This window comes from Haliotis rubra, unplaced genomic scaffold (assembly GCF_003918875.1).
Source record: "Haliotis rubra isolate DU_JTF1 unplaced genomic scaffold, ASM391887v1 Scf1115, whole genome shotgun sequence".
Classification (NCBI taxonomy): Eukaryota; Metazoa; Mollusca; class Gastropoda; order Lepetellida; family Haliotidae; genus Haliotis; species Haliotis rubra.
The window spans coordinates 260,195-281,954 of record NW_025765021.1 but is presented as its reverse complement, the minus strand read 5'-3'; the positions used below and the strand labels follow the sequence as shown (position 1 = coordinate 281,954).

Here is a 21,760-nt window from a genome sequence, read left to right as displayed (position 1 = left end):
CATACCCCGAAACGTTCTGTTCCTTTCTAACCGACTCCGTGGTGTAGTGGTTAGAGCGTCCGCCCGGAGAGCGGAAGGTCGCGGGTTCGATCCCCGACCGCATCATACCAAAAGACGTTGAAATATGGTACTTGTTGGTCCCTGCCTGGCGCTCGGCATTAATTGGTACAACAAGGACTGTTCGGCTCGGAGTCAGTATAATGTCTCTGAGAGGGGTATTCATGCTTCACTGCGGCATGGTATCTCAGTGGGCTAGCACTATAAAACCATCTTCAGTCTGGGCTAGTACAAGCAGCCGCACATACACATACATACGCATGCAAGTCGTCAAATGAGCGAAATATTCTCAAGTACGACGTTTAACTCAATTTCACCTCACCTCACTAAAGAATTTCTCATCCATAGATTTACCGTTGTGTGAATCACTTCTACATGCCATTCAAGGACCTATGGAACATATTCTAAGAAAACCGCAAGACACTTCTTTAACTACGTTGGTTATCATAAGATCAATGTTCGTATTTACACTTGAAATTGTCTCATTGAACTTAGATAAGCATTTATCTAGAAATACAAATATAATTCAGGTTTTTAATATTTAAAATACATGTGAACGAGTATGGCCAAAGAAAGATGGTCTAGAAAATACAAATATGCTCCAATAATATTGAACATGTCATTAAGCAATTCCATCTTCTGTATTCACTTTGATGCACTGGCTGACCTCCACCCACAGCCTGCCTTCATCGCCCCTGTATCTACCCACACTGAAGATGTGTCTCTCCTCCACGACGTTCAGTAAGGTGGGAGGGATGTCCCCTCGTCTCACGTCCCCAAACAACACCAGAACAATGCTCCCTGCGGGCATTCTAGAAGACGAATACACAACACGGTTGACAATGAAGCGGCACCACTGGTCCTCTACAAACGACTGAGTGATAATGAGGACCGTTTTCCAGCTGGAATCTATTCCGTTGATGATGTCGTCGGCTATTTGTCCTCCAGGGATGGTATCTCTGTCCTTCAGGAAGAGTTTGAATCCATGTCTATCTTCCAGGAGTTCTCTCACAGTGTGACAGACGTACTGGTAATCGACGTCGCTGTAGCCGATGTAGGCGTCGTTCGGGAAGTCAAACCGCCGTAAAGGACGGACTGTAGTTCTGTAGCCAAACAATCGCAGCACTATGTTTACAAGCAAGGTTTTTCTTACAACAACAATATACATTCCAGCCATAGTAAGAATGGTCATTGCAAACCCTGAAACAGTTCCCGCCAGCATCAATCTCCCGTAACACGTCCTCCAGACTTTCTCATAGTTCTCGGCATAGTGTGAGGTATTATCGATGGTGCCATCGTCCTGAAGACAATCATATGTGCGACTTGGGACGAGATTAACGTTGGTGTTGGACAACCAGAGAATGAAGTTCAGGTTGTGACATCCACAGGACAGAAGATTGCCACTCAGGATCAGGGTGAAGTTGTTGTTGGAGGCTAGGTCATCCAGGAGGGTCATTTCAATATTGGATAAATCTACCACTGAATTATAACTGAGGTCGAGATTACGAAGGTTGGGGGTACTTGTCAAATCAAAGGGTATGCTTCTAAAACGATTCCTTGAAAGATCAATTTTTTCAAGAGGTTTATCAGCAAACATGTGTTTATCGAAAGACATCAAATTATTGTTAGCTAAAACAATACTTCTTAATCGCCGTAATGGCCGGAGAAGTCGCTGCCCATTCTCCAGAAGGTAGTGTTCCGGGTTTCCAAGATCAGAATTGGTCATATCTAAATTTGTTAAGCCAGGTAGGTTGTCAAATGAATTTTCTAATATACCCCCTAGCGGATTTCCAGATATATCTAACTGTGGTAGATTTGTGAGACCAAATATATTTTGAAATTGATTAAAGCCATTGTATGCAAAATTGACATATTCCAAAGATGATGCATTCACAAACAGAACATTCAGCTGATGAAGTTGAACTGGAACCGACATTATAGCAGGAACATAAAGAAACGTAATGTCTTTGGTAAGTAAATATCAATATGAGGTCCTAGATTTTTGCACTTGACGATACAGTGTCTTTGTTAAGTTATCAATTCGAGGTTGTCCGAGATTTTGCCCTTGAACATCCAGTTCATCCCATGCAATTTTCGTTATCTTCAGAGTAATAATGTTTGGCGTCAGTGACAACATCAGGAACAATTTAGGACTTCCAAAGATGTAATTTTCTGATAAATCTAAGGACCGTATACACGCACAAAAATTCCAGACATACACAAGTTGTCAGCAATCCATATAATCCTATTTCTCTTCAGGGATAAAGAAGCAATACACACGTTATTTAGAATGTTCACTATCGAATCGGACAAGATCTGGTGTTCAATGGCAAGCCATGTCATACCAAACCCAGCAAATGCGGAATCCATTGTCACTGAGGACAAGTTCCTACCTTTAAGTCCATACATAGATTTTACTGCTGTAGTCGGAGGTAAAGTATCCTGCATACGACATATTAAGGAACCTTATAGACACAAAATACGAAAATGCATTGCTCTCAATGTCTACAAGTGGACAATGATCAAGATTTACAGTTGCAATGGGCGCTTTGGAAAAATGGACGAAAGTGTCATTTTTTAAGGACTTTAATTTACAACCCGGAAACCCAGCAACAGTGTCGTAAGATTAGTCATATTTGCAAAGAGTTTATCAAATGTAGTGACTTCAAATGTATCAAGACTTATTTCCTGGATAGACCTAAGTTTCCCAAAGGCCTTCGGGTAAGTGCCTTGCCTTTGGCCATCATTGTTGTGCAGGTGGATCTTCTGAAGCCTTTGTAGAGGAAGGAAGACTTCGTCTGGGTAGTCAGTATAGTTGAGCTTGTTTCCAACCATAAGCAGTACTCTCAAGCTGGTTGTCTCATGGAATGCATCCACACTAAGCTTTGAAATGTTACTGAATGAAGCATCAAGGTATCGCAGATGAGGCAGAAGCAGTGATGTCTTGTCTAAGATGGAGATATTGTTGTGACTTATATCCAGGATGGTTGTGTTTCCTGGCAAGTAATTAGGGACCTTTGTTAGATTGCAGTAGCTGCAGTTCACACGAGTTCCAGAGTGAAGATGATCAGGCGACTGACTACACCCACGAGCTGGGTAAATGCTTAAAAGTGCAAGACTGAGAACTCCCAACAGGACAATGGCCATTGCTCGTGTTGGTTGTCTGTAAAAGGAAAGAATAGTAAATTTACACTATCAGGTCTGAAAAAATGCTTGGGTAATGTTTAGAATCGTTAGCAGACAATTGCAGAAACTAATGGTTTGGTTTGTTTGTTGTTTAACGCTGCACTCAGCAATATTCCAGCTATATGGCGGCGGTCTGTAAATAATCGAGTCTGGACCAGACAATCTACACAATTTGGATACAATGTACGCAAGTGATATACTTGCTTGCTAGCGGTGTAAGCTAGTCGCTACACCTAAACGTCGCTTACATTAATAATAACGAGTTTATATCCACAAAACGTTCCTCTTTGTTCATCACACCAACTTCTACATGCCACTTAAAGAAGTTCCCCAAATCTAGCTCCTAGGGGTGTCTAATTGTTCTCAACAAGCTTGCTCAAACATTGTGACTAAAATAACGACAACTTGCACCCAAACCATCAAAATCGAAAGCATTTACACAAACTTGATAGGACTACCGTTATTTTGGCGTCCTTACTGGCCCGATTTGTGTCATCGATTTTCAAACTGCCTGAATCTTTTCGGACATGATCACGTCACTGTTCTTACAACTTCACTTCCACCATCGGTGACATTTGAGAGTAATTATTTGTTATAATGACTGTTCTGCATACATTTTGGAAGACAAATGCCCCAGTTGTTTTTACCAGATAAAGCCTGACATTGAAACATCCATTCGCCCCAGATTTGACATATTTGCTGGAGGTTTATAATTCGAGTAAATAATCACTTCATAACATCCTTATCAGACGCTTGTGATATGTTCTGTACACCGTCTGGGATTTCTTGGTACGTAATTGATACGCCTTGTCGAGAAAACTATCACTCTTACGACCAAGTGCATTGCATGTATAGACATAACATCGATGAATGGTCTTATATGACATCAGATTTGAAATAATGGTTCTCATAGGTAGGAACAGATGCACTGTAAAGAGAGTATTGTCATTCCATAGAAAGACATTATTCTGTGATTTGTTATGGTTGTAATTATATCTGATGATATGAAAGTGGGTGTTCTGGCAAAGGAGCCGAAGGAGCCGCCTATAAATAGAAATGACGTCACGCTAAAACTAGATATCAATAACATCTGATTGGTTTATGAGAATGACGTCACGTTTATCTAGGGTGCCGTGACCTTGACCCTTTACCTCGACCCTGTGTGACCTAGGTCCTTGACCTTAACCTTACATAATGAGCTTTGTGTTGATTGGTTAATGATAAATGTGTTTTCAAAAACCTGAATGGTGATTGGTTAATGAGTATTGGCGGTGAAGTGACTAAACACATTTGAATGTTCCCGCTATAACTGAACTTTCCTCCCATGTTTAAATTTTCCCGCCATATTTGAACCTCTTTGCTGGGGCGAAATAGAAATTAAACACACCCTGTGCTCTCTTTTTGAGGTTGGGTGTAGGTCAAGCAAGACATAACGGTAATTGATGTTATATATATCTAGCTCAGATGAGTGTCATAAACTAGTTTCTGACCGAATGTATAACAACATTATATTTTAATTTTTAGTTTCTATATAGCACATGGGCTAAAATGTCTCCACTATTTGTTAAGTGGTGCTATATAAGCCATATGCTATTGATCTATGTTCATCCCCTCAGAAGGATAGCTTTAATTTAATATTTGAATATGTTCCAAATGCATTGTAGTGAGTGAGTTAATATTTAACGTCACATCGGCAATAGTGCAGCCATATCGTGAGGAAAACATATTTAACATTGAAATGGAATATATGTATATTATAAAAACCTGTCGACGAAGGACAGTAAAACAACTAGAACATCACAATTAGAATTAAAACTAGTGCGGAAAGTTAAAACTAATAGCACTATTTGGACAATACAATATAAAAACAGGCTATAGATCGCCAACAACTGAAGGTAGAACACCATACTAGGAACCATGGGGACTTATCCAAATGCATTGTAATTGCAATTGAAATTGTATACAGTAATGTCTGATCATTTATTTGTTTCTGTAGAATGGAGAATACACGGGCAATGATGATGTGTGCAATACGTAAACCGCCCAAAAGAAAAATCTACCGAGATAGCAACACTCTGTCTGTTGGAATGAAAGAATCCCATGCGAACAGTGTGGACACACATTCTATCGAATGGATAATCATAAATCCCACAACTGTAAGCCAGAGCCCAAAGGCCGGTGAGACTGAAATAGATAAACGTCGGGTGAAACATTCCTTGTGTACACCCACTGAACACTGCATCAGCTGAGATTGAAAAGCCTAGTGTGTCTGCTGTGGCCACTTTCGCTGTTTACTCCCCAGTAAACGTTGTCTGTCATACAGACCCTGAAGCAAATATATCCAAGAAAGCCCACGCAAGTCTAGAAAATGTGAGAACTCTAGATTTCCCAAGTCTCAGGGCTCCTTTTCAAAATATTTTATTGTTTTGTTTTTTTCTGTAAAATAATGTTCATTTTAGAGACTAGTTGTTAGGCTACGGTAAACGAAATGGTGAGGGATGTTCATTCATTGGACCATGAAACCAAATTTGAACTAAGACACTTACTTACCTGTTCAATGTGAATTTTACAACAATCTGAATGACAAAGACATGTCAGATGCAGATTATAAACATGCTTCACAAGTTTGGCTTACATACAATGGGAGAGTATCATGATCAATACATGAAGACAGATGTTATGCTTTTGGCAGATGTATTTGAAAATTTCACGAATACTTAACTCTTATCAATGAGACCCGCTCATTATTACACTCAATAGGTGTGGGACGGGATTCGCTGCCCAAGATGGACAAAGGTTGAATTATAGCTACTGACAGATTTGGATATGTATCTCATGTTTGAGAGGAGGAATATCCATGATTTCAAAAGTATGTTAAAGCTAACAATCCGTATGTGCAGGATTTCAAACAAAATGACACATCTGTACATATCTCATGTACTACGATGCTGACAACCTGTACGGTCGGAGCATGTCCTAACCTCTCCCGGAAAGAGATTTTAAGTGAACCCTGAGGATCTAGAAAACCTTGACATTATGAGCATTCCAAAGGATTCAGAGGTAGGATATGTTTTGGAAGTCGACCTTGTATACCCTAAAATTTATATGATAATCACAGTGACTACCTCCCAGCCTCAGTCTCATTGGTCATCAATGACACCATGTTGTCAACTTACTCGAAAGATCTCAAAGAAAAGCTCTGTACCAAAGGGAAACTTGTGAAAAAGCTTGTTACAAATCTTTTCAGTAAAACAAAGTATGTGTTACATTACAGTAATCATCAGTTCTATTTCGATCAAGGTATGCAACTCAGTAAAAAATGTTTACTGAAGGATGAACTTGGCGGCTGTGTTATGGAAGAATTTGTTGGCCTCAGACCTAAAATGTATTCTGTTTTGTATGATGGTAAAGAGAAGAAAACAGCAGCTAAGCTGGTATCTAAAACTATCATCAAAAGCAGCTACGTCCTTGCCTATAGATGCAATGTTTATCTGAACATTTTCAACTGAGACATGACACGAAACAAACAGAAAGTTATGAACATCAGCTCTATACCATTAGCCACAGAAAAGTCCGGACAACTGAAGTCCGTTTGACAATAAGCTCTATTTACTAGAGGATGGTATTCAGACACTTGCATGGGTCACTTCCGTATTTTGAATCCCGATGTTACACCTGTATAGAAACTATTTCATACTGCTCCAGTGTGTACGTTATATTTACTGAGAATGAATAGAAATGATCACATTGTTTATACTATGTTTCAGTTACCCCTGTCTAAGGACATAGGGAAGAATGTAAATAAAGGTTCCGTTTTATTACAACTTGAGTATATGTCTGTACAGTATATGTTAATTGTGTTTGATATGTAAATAAACTGCAGTTTTCTACATAGATGAATATTTATAGTCACTCAGACTTTCAAGTATCACCTGATATTAAGAAGGCTCACTTCTGTTACAACTTGAAAAGACCGGGGATTTTGTTTGTATACTCTGTAACCCAGTTATATTCCACTTTGCTGAGTCACATTGTATTACCTAAACATGGTAATGACTGCATAAAGTATATTAAGCAGCAAAGAAACGTCAGTTTAGGAATTTTCCGTCGCATAAACGGATAACTGTAAACTCATTTAATGTTTTGATTGTATACTTTTACAACATCTCCAACTTTACCTGAGCAAAGACATTCCTTCCCAAACTCAGAATGGAACCCAGGAAATGGTCTCAAAAACGCAACCTGACCTCAGATATGGTACGGTGTTCTCCATGTATTTCATGCAAGTCATGCTGCACGTGCTGTTCACAAGGACCAGCCGTATAGAATGCACCCCAAACCTGGTTGAAACATTCACATTACAACGTCAGCAGGATGCCGCGGCTCACGACAGCTCAGAGGAACCAGGTGCTAGGAAGACTTGAAGCTGGCCACACTGCACAAGGCGTTGACTTGCCAATCACTTCGAATTCCAGGTCAACGTTCGGACCATCTACAGGCTGCAGCAACGTTTCCTGGCCACCAACACCACAAAGTCGCCTCCGTACTGGCAGACCAAGGGTGACGACAAGACCGCCATGTTGTGCGACAGCATGTGCAGAATCCTTCATGCAGGCATCCAAAACAGCACGCCAGACGGTGGGAACACACGGAAGACCAATCAGTACTGATACCGTACGCCGACGTCTTAACAGCGTGAACCTCCATTGCCGGAGACCTTACCATGGACCTATCCTCACCCTTCGTCATCGTCTACAGTTTGCCCTACAACACCAAAACTGGCGATACAGGCAATGGCGAACTGTTCTGTTCACAGATTAGAGTCGGTACTGCGTATCAACTGCAGATGGCAGAACAAGAATATGGCGACGACGTGGCCAGCGTTACTCAGACAAATGTGTTATGGAAAGAGACTCATGGGGAGGTGCAAGCATCATGGTATGGGGTGGAATAGGCTTGATCAGAGAGTGGGTCCTGTGGTGTTCCAGAACCTTGGTCTGGGTAGAGGAGGCGGCATCACAGCTGTGCGCTACATCGACCAAGCTCTGAGATCCCACGTCATACAACATTTCGCACGTCACCGGGACAACATTTTCTAGCAGGATAACGCCCGGGCCCATACTGCCAGAGCTACACGGGACTTCCTACAGCCAGCCGGTGTCAACATTATGCAGTGGCCAGCCCTTAGCCCTGATTTAAACCCAATTGAACATCTTTGGGATGAAATTCAGAGGAGACTGAATAATGCCATACTAAGGCCGAGCACAACCGATTTATTGCGCCAGGCTTTCTCAGAGTGTGGTTCAAGGTGCCAGTGGCCTTCATCAATCGATTGGTGCACTCCATGCATAGACGCTGTGCTGCAGTTATTGCTGCCCATGGTGGTCACACGAGATACTGAAGTCAAGAGTCTGAATGGACTGCAAACGTTCACGTAATGTCTTGAAATTGTTCTGAGATATTCATTGATGTGTCAAGACATTGTACACAAAAATGTTTTTGATCTGCTTATTATGTCCATTTCTGTAATGATTAGATTACAGTGCTTATGTAATTTTGAATTCGTACTGACGTCTTTTTTGCTGTTGAGTATATTAACTGGGACATTTGTGTTTGTTTTGACTTGGCTATGTAAAGAAGAACAGAACACATTGACACAATTCCATCATTTTATTTCCCTCAACCATATACATGATACAAGTCCAGGATTGAGGGATATCCTGACATTATCTGACACAAAGCATATTATGACATTATTCATTGTCTGTCTCTTGGTCACTTTGATTACTGGGTACGTAGTCTTCTGCTTCAGACACGTCTACATGGGATAGGATGTCTTTAACGATGGTTTCATCCACACTTTAATCTTTGTAGACAGGGACTCTTTGTTCTGGATTCAAAGGACGCATTTTATCAGAAAGGTTTGAACAAAGGTCCATAACCAAAGTAGCTTGCATAACGCATTGTTATAGCCAGTCGATCAGATGAGTTTCCTCCTACTATTTCTTCAGTTTTCGTTCAATCCATCTTTCACTTCGACCTTGATCTTCATACTCTTCTTTCTTCCTCAATATATCTTTATTGCAGTCCTTCAATGTACTCTCTCACATCATTCCAACCCTTCGTTCTTTATCGCTATTACTAACAGGTGTAGGAAATGCATCAGCAGTTTTAGATTCTGACAGTTTTAGATTTTCGTGGGTGGTGTTGGTTTCTTGTGTGTCAGGTTTGGCTCATTTCCTCAAAGCGTCACCTCCATTGTCAGGACACCATGTTATCACATGACGCTGAAGATCATAATTATTTTCAAACATGACACCACACTCGTCACAAGAAGGCATGATCAAATCTTGATCAGATAACTATCCAACTGATAAGTGTATTAAACTACCAGATCTTCTTGGTCATCTGCATGAACTGTCTGGAGGACTGTCAGATGCAGATTGTTGAACTTCTTGATCATGAGTCCCTTTTACAGCTCCAACCTCTGGTTTGTGTGTATCATTAAGTATATTAGGTTGTAGTCTTTCACTTTCTGGAGTACTCGGTCTCAAATCGATAGTAAGGCTATCATAAGGCTGTTGCATTGCTCCAGTATACACTGAAATAAACCTATCCACAGTGTTGGGGTATATACTTCTCGCAAACAATTGGACTTGTACTCTGTCCACAGCAGATTTGTCTCCTCAGGACTCAAGAGCTATTGGGGGATCTTCAATATTGATACACAGCTCTGTTCCCTAAATACAACACTTTAGGCTGTTGCTGTCAGACAGACTTTAAACACTGTTTTTACATTTTGCTCACTTTATTTGCCACCATCTTCCACTCTTCACCAAACTGATCTTCAGGCTCTTTATGACCAGCTCGAAGCAATACATCATTATGGGTGACTCGAACGGTTATAATCCACTTTGGGGTAGTTCTGATACGAACAGAAATGGGAAGATACGAGAAGATTCTATAACCGTTGTGTCCCCTTTGCATCCCGAGGGCTGTTTTATATTTGCTGGTAAGGTTGGGTATGGTATTTTTGACAAAGTCTTAAAATCTATGTTAAGTGTTTTCAAATATGGCTTTACTGATCTAATGAGGCCAGTAAATGTTAGAAAATCAGTTTTTTTATTATAATGTTTTACAAAGCTTTCAAAGCAGTATATGTTATCATTTAAGTCAAGTAAATCGTTAATACAACGAACTCCTTTATCATACCAGTGTTTGTAAAAAACTGGTTTACATCCTACACATATATGTTTGTTGTACCAGAAATTTTCGGCAAGTATATCATTTACGTCATAGTCAGTTTCATTCCGAGATAAAATTGCCACCAGGCACATACAGCATCCCTATAATATTTATTGTGGATCATTGGGAGACTTTCTTCTGCCAGATACTGGCAGTTATAATCGAATACATAACCAGCGCCAAACTTTGGGAAATTAGAAATAAATAGATAGTACCAACTGCACTTGCGTCTGAAAAACCTTCTGACCATTGATAGTTTCTGAGCATGCATTAATGTCTTTCTATTTGGCATGTTAAAGCCCCCATCTTGTTTGTCTTAGATAATTTGGCTTCTCATAATTTTATCAGGTTTATTGTTCCAGATAAACTTAAAACATTTCTGTTGAAATTTATTTGTAGTGTCATTATCTGGGTCAGGAAGCACACTAAATCAATGATTTAACTTTGAGATGATAAACGATTTTAAAACAATATTTCTTCCAAAGGGAGCGAGATTACGTGCGGACCATATGGACATTAACGTTTCACAACTTCTTATTTTTCTTTGTAATTTATCTCTACCATATCATCCAAGTCTTGAGTAAAAGTGATTCAAAGAAGACTAAAGTCACCCTGGTCCCAATTAAGATTTAGCTCGAACATAGTTTCATTTTCGATCTTTTCTTTGATCCTATCAAATGAGACCCATCCAGGGTACATGTTGTGTCGTCAGCGAATTGCTTCAGTAAATATTCAATGCTTCCAATTGAAATACCCTTGATATTTTTATTGTTTCGTATCATTATTTCTAATATTTCCGCACATAAGATAAAGATATAGGGGGAGAGTGGATACCCTTGGCGACAACCTCTCCGTTCCATAACCATTAACACGAACATTCGATTCAATACCTTGATATAGAATTCTGAACCATCTTCGAACTGATTCACCAAAGTTGAAATAGGATAATGTTTTGTCAATAAATGACCAGTCTACCGTATCGAAGACAATAACTAAATTCAGTTCAATTATTCTTTGATGAACAAAACAGAATAGCCGATGAGTGTATTCCTATGTCCTCTACAAATCCACATATACGTAAACCATGGTTTAATAATGACTGCAAACAGGCTAGGAAAGCACGGGAAAACTCTGAACACTAATTTAATAAATATAAAATTTTAAAGGCTAAAGCACGGCGTACATTTAAGCAAAATAAGCGCCAGTTTGGCAAAATTACGCTTTGAAAATATATTCACGGACGCTGATATCAAGGTATGGAACATGATCCACAGAATTAAAGGTAAGGGTACCAAGCATACATCATCTCAAAACAGGGGATCAATTGTTAACAGATAAATATCATATCGCAAATATTCCGGGTGAAACACTTTCAAAACATTCTTCCTCGTCAAACTATGTTCCTAAATTTAACAAAATACCAAAAATTGCAGGAAAAGAAACAAAGCAATTTTCATTCAGATAATGAGGAAGACTATAACGAAATCTATTCTATCCATGAGCTTCATGCTGTTGAACAAGCTCACAATACTGCTACAGGAGCTGATAACATACATTATCAACTCCTGAAACACTTACATGAATCCTGTTTAGAGACACTATTGAATATTTTTGATGACATTGGGACATCTCGTAAATTTCCTTCTTCCTGGCGTGATGCCATACTTGTACCCATATCCAAACCTGGGCCTAGATTTTCGAAGCTCTCTTAGCGCTAAGATAGTCGTAAGTTAATGTTAATGTATGGCACTTAAAACTATCTTAGCGATAAGAGAACTTCGAAAATCTAGGCCCTGGACGTGATCATACAGGTCCCTCTAATTATAGGCCCATTTCCTTGATTAGCTGCGTTTGCAAAACCATGGAACATGGTCAATAACAGATTAACTTGGTACTTAGAGTCTAATAATTTAATCACAAATATTCAATGAGGTTTTCATACAAATCGCAGTACTACTGACCATTTAGTTCGATTGGAGTCATTCGTTAAGAATGCCATTATTAACAAGCAGCATGCAGTGTCGATATTTTTATTTGGAAAAAGCTTATAGCACGACAGGGAAGCACGGTATTTTGAAATATTTACATGATTGTGGTTTTACGGGGCCGTTTGCCTCAGTTTATATCAAGTTTTAACTGACAGGCAATTACAAGTTCGCGTGGGTTCTACCCTATCTCATCATTATAATCAGGATCAGGGTGTTTTGTCTGTCACATTATTAAATATTAAAATTAACAGTTTATCACAAGTTTGAAATTAATGGATCGCTTTTGTGGATGCTTTTAATATTTCCTGTCATGGCAAAAACATAAATATTATTGAAACGCAGCTACAACTGTGTCTACATAAAATTGATAATTAGGTGTTTAGAAAATTGATTTAAATGTTAAAATAAAAAAATAATCGCATCCAATTTTGTCGTAAATATAAACAATTATGACTGCTCATGACTGCTCCATTTTTACAGCGGAGGCTAATGCCTCACGCTAACGCGTTCGGTTTTTAAATTACATTTAGTTGTCTTAAATCAACGATAAAGGACCGCAAAATTGAAAACAGAGTAGCTTTATCTTCTAATTCTAGCACGACAATGTGTGATACTCGATTCTGATTGGCTGAGGGCTCATCAAAACCGTACTTTAAATGACAGTTTAAGGACCGCTAATTAAAGTGACCGTTTTACCGCGTATGAATACAACGAACTCGTTGACCCTATTGTTCGTAAACAACATGTCGGACATCGGCAATTTCTATCTCGGCAGCATCTTTGGTGTTTTTGAAGTAAAAAGCGAATGGTTTGAAGAAGAATTTCTTGACCCTAATCCCAGTGAAGAAACTACGAAGCTGGAAAATCCGTCAGCAGACGCAAAAGCGGCAGTATATTCAAAGCGGGTCCAGATCTACGTGTGTTGACGTCGACAACACACGTCGGCCCACACGTCCTAACCTGACCGCTTCCTTCCCGGCCGTAATGCCCAATCCTTCCACTTCCACTGTCAATGTATCCCACATAAAACGTGGCATGTCAGGTCTTTTCCAAATTGGGAATAGTAGGGTGTTTATCAACAATTATTTCCGTTAATAAAGTTAGCGGCGACTAAACTTTGCGAGTTCACGGCTTGCATGTGGGCGAGTCGATTGTCATACAGTAGGGGAGATCAATAATTCGCTTTTGAAAAATCACATAATTGTACTTGCTCACAGTATAAACTGTATTTTTTTATATTTATGTATGCTACTTGTTACAAATACAAGCATATTGGTTCTTGAAATATAGCATTTATGTTGTTGAAAATGTCTTATTTTGTTCATTACACAACCTGTCCCTCAACGGGACGATTCCAAGCGATTTCCAGGAAAAAGGTCCCTTTGCGCCTTGTGTTCTTGCTCGCCAAACAGTTCGGTTTTAAAACGTTTATCAGTCGTGCTAGAATGAAGATAAAGCTACTCTGTTTTCAATTTTGCGGTCCTTTATCGTTGATTTAAGACCGCTAAATGTTTAATTTAAAACCTAGCTTTATCTTCTAATTATCAGCTCTAACATACATACATCAGTCTAAATATAAGCAGTTCATATTTTTTTCAGATTCTCTTTAATGCCTTCAGGTTATTAATAACATAACAAATAAACGTTCACTTTTAATTGAAATTCTTCAATTGTATAATGATTTTGCTACTGGCAAATATGATATCGTCTTTTGTTGGTGTTGGTTTACGATTGGCATAGGGCTAAGATCGGTTAGTGGAACCCAGGGTGCCGTTCCACTAACCGATCTTAGCTATAATCGTAAACTCAAAATCAATCTTAGCGTGACGTTAAGATCGGCATACCGTTCCACTAACCAATCTTACCTAAGTCAATCGTAAAGTTAAGATTCAAAGTCTAAGTTGCTCATGACCAACTTAGGATAGCTAAAATCAATCGTAGAGAAACCAAAATGGTGGCTTTCCTATTCTATGTGAAAAATAAGAGCGAGCAATTTCACCGTGAGCGTCCCCTAAAATCCCCCATGAAATGAATTTGTATATTTCTGTGATGTAAACAAACACTGCACTGAAGCCTTACAAATGTCAGGCCAGTCTGACCACTGTCGTCATGGGAACACAACCGAGCGAGTCGGTGTAACACATTTGTACAACAATATTGCAACGTCATGGTTAACAATGTTCTGAAGCAAAAAGATACAAATATGTTTGATTTCACTGCGCATATTTGGTGGTGGATTCTAAAGGCAGGCCGCGTGTTATTGAAGACCACTGACAGATTCTACATACGTTATAGCCTCGTCACGCCTTGTTTATGCTGATTGACAAGGTTCAGGCACATATCAAAAGCTCTGACACAATTGACATTTTTAAATTCCAGACTTAAAACCTGTTCTCAGTATATTACTCATAATCTCGGCTGTAAATACTCTCGTGTAAATTATCTGTACACAGCGCTTTGAGCATGCCCAATGATGTGGAATAAGCACACTATAAATATGCATTTATTATTATTATATTATGCCTGATACCAAGCGTTCACACGCACTTGCACCTGAAACCAAGGTGCAATATTTTTGCTCTAGGTTTTTCTCCACGTTTACACTTGGTTGGAAAAATACCCATGAAGGCCCGGGTTAGAATATTGAACTTCAATAACCCATGCTTGTCGTAAGAGGCCACTAACGGGATCGGGTGGTAAGGCTCGCTGACTTGGTTGACACATGTCATCGGTTCCCAACTGCGCAGATCGATGCTCATGCTGTTGATCACTGGATTGTCTGGTCCAGACTCGATTATTTATAGCTAAGATACATAGCGACGCTCATGTTAGTGAACGCTATGCATCTAAGCTCGATTGTTTACAGATTGCCGCCATATAGCTGGACTATTGCTGAGTGCGGCGTAAATCTAAACTCACTCACTCACTCACTCAGTTGGTTCGTAAACTACTTCCATCATTTGCTAGGCTATGCAAAAGGAGATAACTCTTGCCTCGCATTCCTCTATCTCTCGCACGAAAGAGTCTCGATCTAAGCTTGGATCGGATCGTAAGATCGGGACCGGCTACGATCGGCCTATGATCGGGTAGTGGAACGGGTGTAACGTTTAGCTAAGACGATTGTAAAATTGGCGTAACTTGCTAAGATTGATCTTAGATAAGATCGGTTAGTGGAACGGCACCCAGATCTAATAATTTGTGGTAAAGTAGCACGAAAAAAATATTTTCTTCATGGGCTTAATGACGCTGTTTGGTGTTATATTTTGAAGGGGCTCCACCCACAGAAATCGTGTGAAAACATTAATAGCTATCAATAAGTACAGTGAAACCTGCCAACACCGACACCTGTCTAATCCGGCACACTCTCAAAACTGGCATATAATTTTGGTTCCGCCAGTTTATAACGATAGTATTTTCAGTAAATATTGTTTAATCCGGCACCTGTCTATTCCGTATTCTATTCTATAAGCAATTTTAACTGTAATTAAACCTGTCTAAACCGGCATGGGTATGAGCAGGCCAAACAAGGACCAATAATCAAATACACTAATTAATCCTCTAACGATAGATAATCAGGAAATAGTGATTGCGCGGTGAATCAAACTCTAAGCCGGCATGGGTATGAGCAGTCCAATCAGGGTCCCAATCAAAGACATTATAGAGATAAAGAGATTGACGAGTTTATATGGCAGCCATGTCGGAAAATGATCGTCACTGTCAAATCCGGCACCCTGTCTAAGCCGGCATTATATTTTGGTCCCGTGGGGTGCCGGTTTAGACAGGATCGTCAATATCCAACCGGTCATTCAAACCAGTTGAGATAACTCTGTTCCGCTTGAACTTGTACTTCAGAGGTCGCTGAAGCGAATAGGCATCTTGAGCAGTTCTTGATATGATGCAAGCTGATATCAAATTTCTCTTCCTTTTTCATCAAGTGATATAACGTAGTTGAACCTGAAAAGGAGGCTGGGTGTTCAGGCTTCAAATAAATGCTGGACTCTTTCCATCCTTCAGCGGGCATGGTTATAAGACAGCTATGCTTGTGTCCGTTAGGACGACCTTTAGCGCTAGGTGTGCTAAAGGTGCTGTCGAAACCTCGATTTGGGGAATTAGCTATAGGGAGCGAGCCTTGAAACAAGAAAGGAGAGAGCTGTGAGTTCCTCCGGTTTATTCAAGCAAGTGTCCTTGCATGACATTCAAAATACATCAATTCATACATAATAATGACATACAATAATAGAAATAGTAATCAATGATATCCTAATACAGTTTAAGTCTAAGTCAGGTAATACAAGCAATGTGTGGTACAACAGGGTATGTACGGTAACTGCTTACAGAAACATAATACAAATAATACAACATTTCCTTGAGTAACTACGGTACTGATAAATAACTTAACCTGACGGATAAATTAATCATCAACAACAATTGCAAAGAACAAGTACTGAGTGGAGCGCCCAACAGTTTAATTACAGCATGTAGTGCCTAGTTCATTAACTGTTGTGCAGATTTATGACTATTACGTTATGTCGCGCCTAGTGCGTTAACTACGGGACCCATTTATGACAATTACGTTATGTCGCGCCTATTGCGTTAATTACGGTAGGAATTTATGATATTTACGGTATGTTGCGCTTAATGTATTGACTACGGTAGGAATTTACGACTATTACGGTATGTCGCGCTTAATGCATTAACTACGGTAACGATTTATGACTAGTGTCAGTAAATTTCCGTTATCACCATACATGCCTTGAGCAAATACGGTAAACGACGAGAAGTGCTCAGATTTGACATATACCATTTAACTCCGGTATTGACTGTACGCACGCGGATCGGAACGTTTAATATATCATTTTCAAATACATATCGTGTTGGTGAAATATCAAAAGACAAATGTTGGCTGTTATACCTATCATGTGAGCGCGTATTTGAGGTAAATCTACACGAATATCATTTGATCGGCGGACTGCTTTTGTGACTAGGCTACTAGAATCTAGGCTACTGAACGAGAATCTAACCTGCATATACAGATCTAACACGCAAATGAATAAAACAAGACAAAGACTGGGGATCTACATGTGTGTGTCGAAACATAGAAAAGAAATATTTGTTTGTACACGAAAGACATAAAACTTGAAGAGCCCACGACGCAATGTGCATAAAAATATCCCTGGATATATCTAAAACTAGCATTTACAATGGTAGGTATTTCTAAAAGTGCTTCAATATCGTAGGAATGTTTCAAACCTCACTCTAACATTTTCTAGACAATAATTACAAAGAAATAACAAGTTAGACATAAACAAGAATAAAGTTTAAATGTTTCTTACCTTGAAACAAGAAAGGAGAGAGCTGTGAGTTCCTTCGGTTTATTCAAGCAACTGTTCCTGAGATGGTAGAACCCAGGATTTTATAACCCACAGCTCTACTCGTTTGTCATTATCAAGTTTCTATAAAGTTGAAGTTTCCATATGCGTTATCTGTCCTATGCTGACAAAGTTTACTACACAAGGTAGGTGGTAAGAAGATGATTACCTAACAAGGTTTGATTTTCTTTATGGTGTAGCCACGGTCAACTTGCGCCAGCTGGTAACAAAATATCAATCAGCGCTTGGCCACGGCATTTACGACAGGATAAAGGGATGGTGTGATGATAATCTCGATCTTGTTCACCAAAAGTTGATTTTTGATAACGACTTAGTTGGTGGTAAAACATTCTCCTGCTGGGATGACACTACTTATCTGTACTTGACCAAGGGATGTACCCGAGAAGAAAGGCCGGAGCCGATACAGCTCAGTAGCTTCATCTTTGATTAATTAGTTTAAGGTTGGCGTGGACGCGTTTGCTAATTGCCTTCTGCTGCGCTTGACATGTGGGGCTAAAAACAAGACAGACTATGCACAGCGACTTACACCTACTCCGATGTCTTTTGTTATGACGCCGCTTTTAGCAATATTCCAGCAACATTACGGCGGGGGAACACCAGAAATGGGCTTCACACATTGTACCCATGTGGGGATTCGAACCCGGGTCTTCGGCGTGACGAGCCAACGCTTTAACCACTAGGCTACCCCACCGCCCCTCGTTTGTTATGAATAATTTGTGAAAAATATAAAAATGTATGAAGAAATATATGCATTGTAATAGTTACAATAGAAATGATATGAAACAACCATAACCTGGCTTTATAAGCAGTGGTGCAAGGTTGTATAACCATAATTCAAAAGGGTTGTTTACACAGGTGACTGCCCTTCCTTCCACCGTCTCTCTAAGTGACCTCATTTCTTTCCCGGTTATTGCACAATGACCTGAAATCGCCACGGTCTTTGACAGAACTGGCCGGTAAACATAATACACAAACTGCTAATACAAAAGGTGTGTATCACTCAGTGCATAGTTACCTCATACCACAGGTAGATCTAATTCGGGGGTCAGTAATAAATTCCTCATGCGACCACTGGGTGAATTCTTGCTTGACTTAAACCCAGCCAGACACCATATGTAGGTCTCTGACCCGACCTGACAAAGGGAACGCTCCGTGACTACCGACCTTTGCATTCGATTCATTTTCCACCTACAGAAAAAGAGGCTCAAACATGGCGGGAACAATCAAATGTGTTTATGTCATGTCACCGCCAATACTCATTAACCAATCACAATTCAGCTTTTTGGATGACACATTTATCATTTAACCAATAACTAATAAGCACAAAGCTCATTATGTGACGACATACACATCAAGTAAGGTTAAGGTCAAGGACCTAGGTCACACACGGTCGAGGTCAAAGATCAAGGTCACAGCACCTTGATTAATGTGACGTCATTCTCATTGACTAATCAGATGCCACTGATATCTATTTTTAGCGTGACGTCATTCCTATTTATAGACGACTCCTGTGTCAGAACACCCACTTTCTTATCATCAGATATCCACTGAAGATAATTTAAAATGAAATCCCAATGAAATCCAAAGTTAGAATTAGTATTCATCAACCCATGCTTGTAATAGGCATCCTTAATCCTAGCTGTTTGCCCAGGCTTACCAAATTTAGAATAGAGTCATGAGATGGATGGGATTTGGTTGGCTGGTGGGTGAGCACTGAGCAGTATTTCAGCTATATGGCACTAGTCTGTAAACAATCGAGTCTGCACCAGACAATCCAGTGATCAACAGCATGAGCATCAATCTACGCAATTGTGATACGATGACATGTGTCAACCAAGTCAGCGAGCCTAACCGCCCTATCCCACGAGTCGCCTCTAACGACAAGCATGGGTTGCTGAAGGTCAATTCTAGCACGGATCTTCACGAGTGTAAGCTGGTTCTAATCAAACCAACGACATTTGAAACTTCACGGGTTTGTATGAATGAGAGGAACAATGGAGTATGCAGTGTACCCAGACGCGTTTTGTCATTTCCACTATCAAATGCAAACTCATTTCGCGCGTGCAGATAGCAAGGCCACAAAAGCCGTTCAGCAGATGAACATAATGGCCTTCGATTCAAGCGAGACTGCATTGACGATTGATCATTCAAGTTACTGTTTGAACACAAATGTGTTCGGACGGACGGGTTTACCTCGGAATAGACGACTGGTTACCTTGCATCTGTCGGAACAGACGAGTGATTACCTTTCACTGGTCGGTACAGACGACTGGTTACCTTGCATTTGTCGGAACAGACGACATTCTTCGTTGACTGCTCTGCTACTCGAAAAGGAAGGCCATCTTGTTGTGACCTTAAATGTAGAATGGGCTTAAGTGTACCTTAGGAAACACGTCTGACGTGGTCATATAATCTCCGCCCACTGATGAATATTCATGACTATTCTACACTTAAGCCCATTGTACATTTAAGGTCACAACACACGTGCTCCTATACCCGTGTGTTAGGTCATATTCACTTTCTACGTGACTGATCACAATTGTATAACATGTTTGCATAAATCTAAAAAAAGAGCAGCATGGCTGATCTCAGTTGTATAATATGCTTGCAGTTATGATTTTGTAAATACTTCGCTACTCGGAATGTCCAACACGTGTGTTCTATTGACATACTGTCCAGGGGTTGCTGTCAACTCATTTGATCACTGCCTCACGAGCGATGTTATGACCGAATTTCTGTTATTTTTGGTGTCGTGTACAGTCATGCTATTGACTTAATAGCCTAGGTTGTATTTACCTGACTTTTTGTGACCACATGACTGCACTAATGCATGCATGGTAAAATCTGCAGTTAGCTTAGGTTACACGTGCATGGAGTAGATAGATTCATATTTCATATAAAACAATACATCTTTACAGTTTTTAACACAAATCTTTGTTATGAAAGCCAAAGTGTCTTCCATGACCGTGTTTTCTTGGGCTCCAATATATTTTGCTGAAAAATAAAAAAACCCAGAAAAATACAAAATCATATTTGCTATATATTGATTACTGTAAATAGGAAATATCTATATGTGAGGATGATCATCGTTGGTCTTATCCTGCCCGTCTATAGCGTCTGTGATACAAATGGTCCGTCATGTATATATACTATTCAAAATGTAAGGAATATTCAATAAACAGGTGCCACACGGATTGATATTTCATCTTTAGTGAGACGAATAGTGTAACAGGGACCATAGCCGGAACCAGAGGGGGATGAAGGGGTGCAGGGGTGCAGGGGTGAGCCCCCCCTCCCCCTTTGTTCCTGAAAGTTTACTAAATGACAATTGAAACTCTCGTGAAATGAAGTGTGCACCCCCTCCCCTTTCTGAAGAGTGTGGCCCCCTTTCTCAAAAAGCTGTATCCGCCCCTGGGGACATCTCACTCCCAATTCGCAGTAATGTCCCTCAAGTCATTCGCTTGAATCCGCCTCTATTCTTAAGACAATCACAGATTGCCCGAGGCATACACCTTATCAACGCCCAATGTCAACTAGGTTCACTCCATTCTTCCAGGTGACGGTGAGGTTAATGCGTTCGCTCGTTACGCCAAAGACCCGGGTTCGATTCCCCACATGGGTGCAACGTGTGGAGCCCATTTCTGGTGTCCCCCGCTGTGATATTGGTGGAATATTGCTCAAAGCGGCGTAAAACTAAACTCACTCACTGACTCCATTCTTCCTGCAGGGCAGCTCCAAGTTTGTTGAGAGTGGTCGGTGGTTGTTGACGGTGATATCCAAGACAAGTTCAATGGGTGACAAGTCTGGACGGAGTGCTGGCCACGGTAAGGTGGTTATGATGTCCTGGTTGAGGTACTTGCCCTGTGTGATATTGCGTTGTCTTCCTAATGGCAA

General features: G+C 40.1%; 2 protein-coding genes across 4 annotated transcripts; both read right to left on the bottom strand.

Annotated features, from left to right (window-relative positions):
* Positions 1 to 577: 577 nt before the first annotated feature.
* LOC124289116 (toll-like receptor 4) lies at positions 578 to 1,993 on the bottom strand. Its single transcript, XM_046725719.1, has one exon. The coding sequence runs from the start codon at positions 1,991 to 1,993 to the stop codon at positions 680 to 682; it is 1,314 nt and encodes a 437-aa protein (XP_046581675.1). The 3' UTR covers positions 578 to 679.
* Positions 1,994 to 2,387: 394 nt separating this feature from the next.
* On the bottom strand, positions 2,388 to 20,236 carry LOC124289063 (amphoterin-induced protein 1-like). 3 transcript variants are annotated; one of them, XR_006901585.1, is made up of 2 exons: positions 17,810 to 18,238; positions 2,388 to 3,220 (listed from the first exon to the last, which is right to left on the bottom strand). XR_006901585.1 is itself a non-coding variant. In XM_046725667.1 (2 exons), exons 1-2 carry the CDS (start codon positions 20,086 to 20,088, stop codon positions 2,644 to 2,646), a joined length of 606 nt encoding a protein of 201 aa, XP_046581623.1. In that variant the 5' UTR covers positions 20,089 to 20,236; the 3' UTR covers positions 2,388 to 2,643. The 3 variants fall into 3 exon arrangements, 2 of the variants coding, with proteins under 2 accessions (XP_046581623.1, XP_046581617.1); XM_046725667.1 differs by lacking the exon at positions 17,810 to 18,238 and adding an exon at positions 20,060 to 20,236; XM_046725661.1 differs by lacking the exon at positions 17,810 to 18,238 and adding an exon at positions 20,113 to 20,236.
* Between the last annotated feature and the right edge of the window lie 1,524 nt (positions 20,237 to 21,760).